General features: G+C 39.2%; 1 protein-coding gene and 1 long non-coding RNA gene across 21 annotated transcripts in view; one reads left to right on the top strand and one right to left on the bottom strand.

The window, feature by feature from the left end:
• The window catches only part of ZNF318 (zinc finger protein 318), a 30,004-nt gene that overhangs the window by 16,304 nt on the left and 3,642 nt on the right, over nucleotides 1-10,058 (top strand). The window contains exons 6-9 of the mRNA XM_077903919.1: nucleotides 1,862-2,166; nucleotides 7,882-8,085; nucleotides 8,541-8,640; nucleotides 9,648-9,766. Coding sequence (XP_077760045.1) covers nucleotides 1,862-2,166; nucleotides 7,882-8,085; nucleotides 8,541-8,640; nucleotides 9,648-9,766 — 728 coding nt within the window. The remainder of the gene's footprint in view (nucleotides 1-1,861; nucleotides 2,167-7,881; nucleotides 8,086-8,540; nucleotides 8,641-9,647; nucleotides 9,767-10,058) is intronic.
• LOC144317488 (uncharacterized) overlaps nucleotides 1-10,058 on the bottom strand; it is a 50,418-nt gene that overhangs the window by 14,128 nt on the left and 26,232 nt on the right. For 4 of the 20 annotated variants that reach the window (XR_013383488.1, XR_013383493.1, XR_013383500.1 and 1 more), the window contains 3 exons: nucleotides 8,386-8,459; nucleotides 5,894-5,961; nucleotides 724-791 (listed from right to left, as the gene is read on the bottom strand). This is a non-coding gene — a long non-coding RNA (uncharacterized LOC144317488). Of the gene's footprint in view, nucleotides 1-723; nucleotides 792-5,893; nucleotides 5,962-8,385; nucleotides 8,460-8,894; nucleotides 9,003-9,604; nucleotides 9,720-10,058 lie in introns of those variants that run through there. The other 16 variants (XR_013383494.1, XR_013383495.1, XR_013383491.1 and 13 more) reach the window with 9 other exon arrangements.

A 10,058-nucleotide genomic window follows, 5' to 3' on the forward strand; every position in this document is an offset into this window, starting at 1 on the left:
TTATGCATTGCATTCAGTTGTCATGTTCTTTTACTCTCCTTTTTCTGTAACGGTTCCTGAATCTTTGTATTTCATGACATTGACATTTTAGAAGAAAAGTCACATATTTGTAGAATGTCCTTTAATTTTGGTTGGTGTGATGCTTCCTTATAATTATATTTAGGTTATACATTTTTGACAGGAACATCACAGAAGTGATGCTGAGTTCTTATCAGATGTTGATTTCAGTCCTGTTACTGGTGATGTCAACTTTGATCATTTGGTTAAGGTGCTGTCTTCAATGGTTTCTTCACTGGAAAGTTATTATTTTATCCTTTATAATTAGTAAATAACTTATAGGAAAGATGCTTATAGGAATAAATATTCAGTTACTCCTCATATTTCCTCTCACTAGTTTTAGCATTCATTGGTGATTCTTGACTGAATCAGTTATTAAAGTGGTCGTTAAATAGTGATTTTTTTAATCTCATCATTTCTTCTGCCTTTATTAGTTGGCTTTCTACTGTGATAAAGAGCTTCCTGTCCATCCCTCTTCTTCCATTCATTAATCCATTTTTGTCAGTATGAACTCATGGACTCTTCATTTAACAAGTTACAATAATTTACTGTCATTTATTTTCATGGCCGAAGTATCCCAGATTTGGCCAGGGGAGTCCCTTTTAAGTTGATTACTGTGTCCTTTAATATGTTCCCATCATTTTTGGAGTACTTCTTTTTGGCACAAAAAGATGTTCCATAATGCGTCTCTGATTCCATTTCTTCATCTGTGCTTTTAGGAATTAACATCCACACTGAGGAAAGAACATAACAAGGCTTCTAAATATTACAGCTTGATGAGAGTCTGGAAGAACAGAGTGGGAGGAGATACAATTTCTTCTGTTTGGGTTTAGATTGTTTAGGGATGAAAAATTTAGATATTAATCCTGAGAGGATTATTTCATCAGGACCATGAGTTTGGAATAGGAGGTAACATTAGGTGAACCTGAGGCAAAACCTTACACTCAATGTAGGTACTGGTGAAGGGTCCTTAAATCAGATAAAGTCAAATATGTGGCTGAATGTTTTTTGCCCCATGAACAATACTGTGGTTTTCTGAAGAAGACTACCACAGAATTCATTGTTTGATTTTTAAAGATTTATTTATATGAGAGAGAGAGCGAGAGAGAAAGCAAGGGCATGGCAGGGTGGGAGAGGGAGAGAGAAATGTAAGCAGACTTCAGGCTGAGCATGGAGCCCAGTGTGGGGCTCGATCCCAGGACCTTGAGATTATGACCTGGCCAAAACCAAGAGCTGGATGCTTAACTGACTGAGCCACCCAGGTGTACCTGGATTCATAGTTAACAACACAAGGACAAACGCATACAAACATATATACCATTTTGGGGATTCATGGAGTTCCTGAAGCTGCCTGTAACTCCTTAGCTAGTAACTCCTCCATAAGAGATAATGTTATCACTCATCCTTTATCCTCCATAGAAACTTTACCTAGGGGGTGCCTGAGTTGGTTAAGCATCTGCCTTCAGCTCAGGTCATGATCCTGGAGTCCCGGAGCAAAGCCCTGTATCAGGCTTCCGGCTCAGTGGAGAGTCTGCTTCTCCCTCTCCCTCTGCCTCTTCCCCTTATCCACCCCCCCCCCCCACTTTTATAAATAAAAACAAAATCTTTAAAAAAAAAAAAGGAAAGAAACTTCACCTAAACTAGCCCAGGTGGAAGGAGAGTCTGTCTTGCTTTTAGGAAGAAATGTTTTAAGGGAAAAGATTTTGTGACCATAAACTTGGGAGATTACTACTTATGACAGAAAAATGGCTTGTCTTAACCTATTTTCCTTGTGTTTCTTCTTTTTTGACATTTGACTACTCAGGAGAAATGCTACGCAAGAAACGAAGGGAGAAGGATGGCCACAAAGACCCACTCCTGGTGGAAGTGAGTCGGCTTCAGGATAACATTATGAAGGACATTGCAGAACTTCGACAAGAGGCAGAAGAGGCAGAAAAGAAGCAGTCTGAACTGGACAAAGTGGCTCAGATTTTGGGAATTAACATTTTGGATAAATCCCAAAAGTCTTCACATGACAGTAAAGAGACCATAGAGAAGCCTGGGAAAGCAGACAAATCTAAGAGCCCAGAAAAAGTATCATCATCCTCAAACTCCTCTTCTAACAGCAAGGTAACAACTCAGCTTTTCCATTTCTATTCCGTCTTTTATTTCATGGACTCCTAAAGAAGCCTTCTAACTGAGCATTTCTTAGTTTCCTTTTACAGCCTGTTCTTACTCTTATTAGAGTTATTTTTGTTTTTTTTTTTATTTTTTTTATTTTCTTTTTATTTTTTTTTAAAATTTTTTTATTTATTTATGATAGTCACACAGGGAGAGAGAGAGAGAGGCAGAGACACAGGCAGAGGGAGAAGCAGGCTCCATGCACCGGGAGCCCGACGTGGGATTCGATCCTGGGTCCCCAGGATCACGCCCTGGGCCAAAGGAAGGCGCCAAACCGCTGCGCCACCCAGGGATCCCTAGAGTTATTTTTGTAAAGCACAGTTAGATCATGGGACTCTACTTCAGAATTTTAATAGTTGTCATTGCCCACAGAGTAGAATCCAAATCCTTAGCATTCAAGGCCCTTCATGTTTCTGTTCTAGCCTTTACTCCTTAACCCACTCAAGCCTTGTCTCTAATCTTCTTGTAATTTACACATACACCATTTTGTGCGTTCACAGTTAGCAACAGGGTCATCACCATGCTGCATGGCCAGTGAGTATATTTCAGTTCTCAAATCAATATTTGATACAGGGAGCCACTGTCTCCTAAAAATGCTTTCTTCCCTTGGCTTCTCTCACATTTCTTTTCCTCCTAGTATGCTGGCTGCTGCTCCTTATTAGTGTCTTTTGCTGCCTGTTGTCTTAATACCTGATCTTTAAATATTTTAGTTCTACAGGACTCCGTTGTAGCTTAGTTCTCCAGAGTTCTGCTCTCTCCCTGGGTCATTTCATCCAGGTCTATGCTAAAATACCATGCTGTCAACATCTGGTTTTGTATTCTAGCTCAAATGAGTCTGATGCGGCCCAAATCTGAGTGTCCAACAGCCTTAGTCACCATTTCCGCTTCATTGTTTCATAGACACTTTGAAATCAACATATCCTAAACTAATGATGTGTTTATCCTTCCTCTTTTCTGCCTTCAGTGTTACCCATCTCAGTGGCCCTACTGTCCAACAAGGTTTTTTTGGTTTGTTTTTCGTTTGTTTTTAAAGATTTTTAATAATTTGAGAGAGAATATGGGAGAGAGCACAAGCGGGGGAGCAGCAGAGGGAGAGGGAGAAGCAGGCTCCTTACCTAGCAGAGAGTCCCATGTGGGGCTCTATCCCAGGACCCCAGGATCATGACCTGAGCCAAAGGCAGATATTTAACCGACTGAGCCACCCAGGCACCCCTGTCCTACAGTTTTCATGCCAACAACCTACAAAGCTTTCTGTGTTTCCCTCTCCCTAACTGCTGCATGCTGAGTCAATGACAGATTCTTCCAATTCTCCCTCCAAAGTAAATCTCAATTTCATCCATTTCACTATCTTTATTGCCTCCAAGTTCAAGCCACCTGTAAAATTTGCTTCTTTGACTACACTCTTAATCCTTTCTCCACATACAGCCAGTGATTGCAATACTCTTTTGCCTACCTCTTCAGCTTTGTTTCATGCTCCTTTTCCCCCTTGCTCATTATAATTTCATTACTGGCCTTTTCTTCTTCTTCTTCCTTTTCTTCCTCTCCTCCTCCTCCTCCCCCTCCTCCTCCTCCCCCTCCCCCTCCTCCTCCCATTTTTCTTCTCTTTTTCTCCTAGTTTTTTTTTTTTTTTTTTTTTTAAAGTAAACTCTAACCCCACCTTGGGCTCTACTTCACAACTCTGAGATTAAGAGTCACATGTTCTACCAACTAAGTCAGCCAGGTGCCCCTCATTACGGGCCTTTTCATTTCCTTAAATACATCATCCCCTGTAATGTCTTTGCATTTTCTCTTCTTTCTGGTTACCGTGTAGATTTCAATCTTTCCATATCACCTAGATAACTCATATTCATCCTTTTTTTTTTAAGATTTTATTTGTTTATTCATGAGAGACAGAGAGAGAGAGGCAGATACATAAGCAGAGGGAGAAGCAGGCTCCCTGTGGGGAGCCTGATACAGACTCGATTCCAGGACCCTGGGATCACAACCTGAGCCAAAGGCAGATGTTCAGCCACTGAGCCACCCAGGTGCCCCACTCATATTCATCTTTCAGAGCAAAGCTTAGATTATTACCCTCTCTTCCTTAATTTCCCAGCCTCTTATATTTGCCTGATAGACACTCTTATAATACCATGTCATTTTCCTTCTTAGCATTTCTGACAGTTGTAATTATATAATTACATGGGTTCCCTCATTTGGATTTTAAGGTTCAAGGGATTAAGGACAATTATGTCTCATTCTCCAGTATAGTCCCCAATTCATAGTTCAGTGCCTAACACATAGTAAATGAGTAATGCCTAAGAAATATTACACTACGTCTTACACTCCTTCCACCTCAAAACGCACTTTTCCAGATGTGCAATATGATGTTATACCTCTCTAATTTTGCATTAATAATCCTCTTAACCTAGAATTACCTTTCTTCCACTAAGGCCCAATTTGATTTTTTTAAATTAACATATAATGTATTACTGGTTTCAGAGGTAGAGTTCAGTGATTCAGCAGTCTTATATAATACCCATTGCTCATTACATCATGAGTCCTCCTTAATGTCCATCACCCAATTACCCCCCTCTCCCCTCTAAGGCCCAATTTGAATATTACCTACTCCACGAAAAATTCCTGAATTCTACCCCAATTTAGTCTACCCTAATTTAACCAGTCCTTTTTTATTTTTATTTATTTATTTTTTAATTTAATTTGTTTATGATAGTCACAGAGAGAGAGAGAGAGAGAGGGGGGCAGAGACACAGGCAGAGGGAGAAGCAGGCTCCATGCACCGGGAGCCCGACATGGGATTCGATCCCGGGTCTCCAGGATCGCGCCCTGGGCCAAAGGCAGGCGCCAAACCGCTGCGCCACCCAGGGATCCCTAACCAGTCCTTTTTTAGTATATTAAATAATATATTAATATATAGTCAGCTCTCCCATAATATATTTTCTTTGTAAGGTTTATTTCATTTTTTATTATCTAGAACTTGATTAAGATCATGTCTGTTCTCATGCCTGTCTCCTCCACTAAGTAAGAACTCCCTGAGAATAAATATCTTTGTGTTTCCTATGGCATCCACTTTGTCTAGTATATTACACATGCTCAATTCATGTTAGGGAAGTAGAGAAGAGGATATTCTGTATCCTGTATCAACCAATCTGTAATTTTTCCATGTTGGGGATCCCTGGGTGGTGCAGTGGTTTAGCATCTGCCTTTGGCCCAGGGCGTGATCCTGGAGACCCAGGATTGAATCCCACATCGGGCTCCCTGTATGGAGCCTGCTTCTCCCTCTGCCTGTGTCTCTGCTTCCTCTCTCTGTGTCTCTCATGAATAAATAAATAAAATTAAAAAAAAAAAAGTTTTCATTTTTCCATGTCTTCCTGGGAGAGTTCTCATTTTTAACCAGGTAGAACTATACTCTTTTTATACCAGGGTCATTGAGTTCAGGGCTTTTGATGGGAGAAGGGTTTGAAAGTTCTGGCCATTCATTCATTTATTTATTTATTAAGTTCTGAGCCTTTATAGTTGAAATATATATTGTTTGGGGTCCATTTGTACACTAGCCCCATAATGACCTATCTTCTTGATTTGAATGAGGCTTCATGTTCTCTGAGGCCAGTATGGATATGTTATAATTCAGTATTCATTTCAGTAGAAAGGAATGTTGATTCTACAACCTCTTTCCTACCTGGTTGGTATTCTTTCTATGCCTCTCTTTAAAATGCAGAGTTGGTTTGAAATTTTCTTTCTCTTTCTCTTCATTTCATGAAAATAAACACATATACATACAATTACACAATTCATTTACCTAGAGACAGCCATCAGTAATATCTTGGTATATATTATTTCAACTGTTCATCTTCTGTTTATTAATTCATTAAACAAATATTTACCAATCTCTAAGAAAGCGACAGGTACTATTTTAGATAGGGGGAAGTATAGCAGGGAACTATACAGACAAGGTTCTAATTTTCATGAAATAGGAGAAGATAATAAATAAACAAGTATGGGTTAGGTAATGACAAGTGCCTAAAAAAAGAAAACAGGATAAGGGATATAGAGTAGTTATAGAAAATTATTCGTATAAAATGACACTTGACAGTCTATGTCTATTTACATATTTTATTGATTATTCAAATGTATTTAGTTTCTTGCTTCTTTCAGTATATCATGAACATCTTTTCCACATTAATAAAAGATTTCTATGGTATAATTTTTTTTTGGTATAGTTTTTAATGACTTTATTTTTTCATTGTTGCACAAAAATACCAACATTTATTTAACCAATCAGATCACCTTCCATTTGACTTAATAATTTACTTTGGATAAATGTCAAGGAGTGGAATTGCTAGGTCAAAGGGTATAAAGAATTTTGAAGTGTATAATATATATTCTTAGATTATCTTTCAGAAAGATGATGCCATTTAATATTTACCAGCAATGTATACACGTTCCCATCCCTTACCTGCTGGATATGATTTATTGAGTGACTTTTGAATAAGACTCTAGTAGTAATTCAAAGATTACTCTTTGAAGTCTGTTTCCCTTTCTCTAGCCTGTCTTCCTCTTCTCACCAGCCTTAGTTCCTTGATCTTCTCTCCTCATTCATACTTCCTCCCTCCTCCTCCCTCCCTCCCTCCCTCCTCCTTCTTCCAAATTATTTTTTTCTGTGCCTCTTTCCCCAACATTAATCAAAATTCTCATTTCCTGAGTACCTTGTTCTTAGCTTGCTGACACATGAATTCATATTAAGGTATTTATTATTGACAATCTGGGGAGTCTATGTGTTTCAAAAAGGATTCATGTTAACTCAGAGGTGTTAAATTCTAATAATGGTGTTTTAGGCAGTTTGAAATATTTTATCCAGATTCTTTTAAGTCATCCCATGTAGATGACTGTCTGCTTTATCTGTGCACAACATCAGCCCTACTCTCCAGTTTTGCATACCAGGGTGTGTCTGTGATAAGTGGGTTCACTATTATGTGTTTTCTGCATTTTCTTTTTTGTTTTTTGTTTTTTTAATTTTTTTTAATTTATGATAGTCACACACAGAGAGAGAGAGAGAGGCAGAGACACAGGCAGAGGGAAAAGCAGGCTCCATGCACCGGGAGCCCGACGTGGGATTTGATCCCGGGTCTCCAGAATCGCGCCCTGGGCCAAAGGCAGGCGCCAAACCGCTGTGCCACCCAGGGATCCCTTTTCTGCATTTTCTTAACCTGTTAGTTACCTCTTCCATGTTGCTTTTTCTTTTCTTTTTAGTTATCATTATGATTTTTAAATTTAACTAATGTATTTTATTGCATAGGGAACAGATTCAATATCTATCGAAGGTTATATAGTAAAAAGACTCCTGTCCATCCTTGTCCTGTACTTCCCCTCTCCAGAGGCAGCCAGTGTTTCCATAATCTTGAGTATTTTCCTAAATATCTTAGGATGTATAAGTAAACATATTGCCATTACGATATATTCTCCATGATAAGGTAGTACTATGGAATCTAGTTCTGTTTGAGCCTTGTAGACAGATTTCTCATGAGATTTTCTCCCATATTATTTATAGCTTTAGGCACTAGAAATATGTCATATGGCCCTATATCTGCTATTGCAGTAAGCTACCTGCTTTTTCTGAGAGAAGACAGATCTAGAATTCCTTCTGAGTGCAGGTGTTTTCCCCTCTAGGAATCAAAGGTAAACAGTGAGAATTCCCATACTAAGAGCCCCAAGCCTGCTGAGAGTCCCCAGCCAGCTGCTAAGCAGTCTGATCAGCCTATTGCTGCCTATGAGTATTACGATGCTGGCAATCACTGGTGCAAAGACTGCAACACCATCTGTGGGACCATGTTTGACTTCTTCACTCATATGCACAATAAGAAGCACACACAGGTAGGTATCTTGCCCACTGTTATTTCCATTCTTGCCCTCCTTCTCCTCAAACTTCTACACCCCTATCTGCATTACAAAGCTGGAAAATGAAACATTCTCCAATGGGCAGGAGCCCCAATCTGAAGAACCAAGAGATACCAACAAAGGAGACACCATCCCCAGGGCTCAGTCCAGGGGACCTGCCTGTAACTAAACACCATGACAAGTGTAAGTGAGGCTTCTGCCTCTTTTGATTCCTTGAGTACCTGATTATTTCTTTAATTTTATCCATTGCTAGTACTTGCTCTAACATTTGTTTACCTTTTCCACAGGTGATTTCCGTTTAACAGTTGGCAGAGAGGGTGGGGGTGGGTAGCTGGGGGCTTCTGGTCCTCCTGGTGTGGGGGAAAAAAAGAAAAAAGTGGGTCATTGAATTTTAGTGCTGTTGTGTGAGCGCCTCTGCCTCTCGCAAATAGACACTGGATCCTTACAACAGACCTTGGGCTTCAAAGACCCAGAGTGAGGCCAAGCAAGATGCTGTAAAGCGTACTGACAAGATAACTGTTCCTGCAAAAGGTATGTCCATCCCCCCATCCCCCACCTCCTTTGTAGTTTCCTTACATTTAGCCAAAGAAGAGGTGCCCTTGAACTAAGGTGCTAGGAAGTAGCATAGGGCGAGATATAACCATTTTGTTAACAAAGGTGTAAGAATGCCTTCTATGTGGAAAAATAGTGTATTAGATCCTGAAGAAATAAAGCGAGATCTATAAAACAAAAATGATCTTTACCTATATGGCCAAAATTCTGACAGATGTTAAACTTATACATACCTACTTTAAAAATAGAACTGAGGGATAGCTGGCTGGCCCAGCCAGTAGAATATTCAACTCTTGATCTTGAGGTCATGAGTTCAAGCCCCAAATTGGGTGTGGAGCCTACTTTATCAACAAAAGAAAATTTAAATACACCAAAATCTTATTCATTTGAAATCCAGGTTAAAAAAGAACAGTAAAAAAAAAAAAAAAAGAACAGTAAAAGATACAGAAATTTAACTACCTTTTCAACTAAGAACTCTAAAACATTTTTGAACAGTTGTTATTGGGGGTGAGTTGAGAAGTAGGAAGTTTCTTTGTCTTTATACTTCTCAATTTCTTACCTTCGTAAGTCATCAGTGCTGCTCCTTTAGATCTATAGAAGGTAGATTCCTGAGTAAGTAGTACCAACACAATAGATCCTCATACAAATGGTACTGAGCTAGCTATTTGGGAGTATAGTTTTTAAATTTCTTATGCTTAGTGGTAGTTGGAGTTTGAGGAGTATCAACAACAGAAATGAGTCTGGCACAGGAAATTCCTGAATTAACTAGTTAGTGTTCCCAAGAGGGAGAAGGGCCAGAGGTCCTAAGTACAAGCTTTAAATTAGAAGACTATGCCATTTGGATTCATCTAAATGCTACTTCTGACTTGACAGTGTGAGTAAGGTCCTATATACCATTAACTTTTTTACTGCAAAGGGGAAGTGGGATTTCCTTTACTTATACCTGGGTGGAAATGACTTATTTTCTTGACTTCTGCTGCTTTCAGGTTCTGAGTTTCTGATTCCCATCACTGGATATTACTGCCAGCTCTGTGAGGAGTTTTTGGGGGATCCAATCTCTGGAGAGCAACATGTGAAGGGTCACCAGCACAATGAGAAATATAAGGTTGGTCTTTGTAGTAGTTGTAGAGTTTTCCACTTTCTATAGTAATCCTTTTGACTTTGTCAAACAACTTCAGAGTCAGAAAAAGTCACTCATACTTTAAATTCCATGTAATCACTAGGAAGGTGTCTTCAATCCTATTAAAAGATGCTGACCTGGTAGAACCATCTGTATCTTTGAAGATGACTCTACGTTAGGGGTTTCTACCAATTGAATTCTAACAGTAACAGGGCCAAGATTTTCTTTCTTATTGTATTCTGACCAGTTGTTGAGCCTGTATCTTTTCTCTTCCCAG

This window comes from Canis aureus, chromosome 7, assembly GCF_053574225.1.
Source record: "Canis aureus isolate CA01 chromosome 7, VMU_Caureus_v.1.0, whole genome shotgun sequence".
In the NCBI taxonomy this organism is placed as follows: Eukaryota; Metazoa; Chordata; class Mammalia; order Carnivora; family Canidae; genus Canis; species Canis aureus.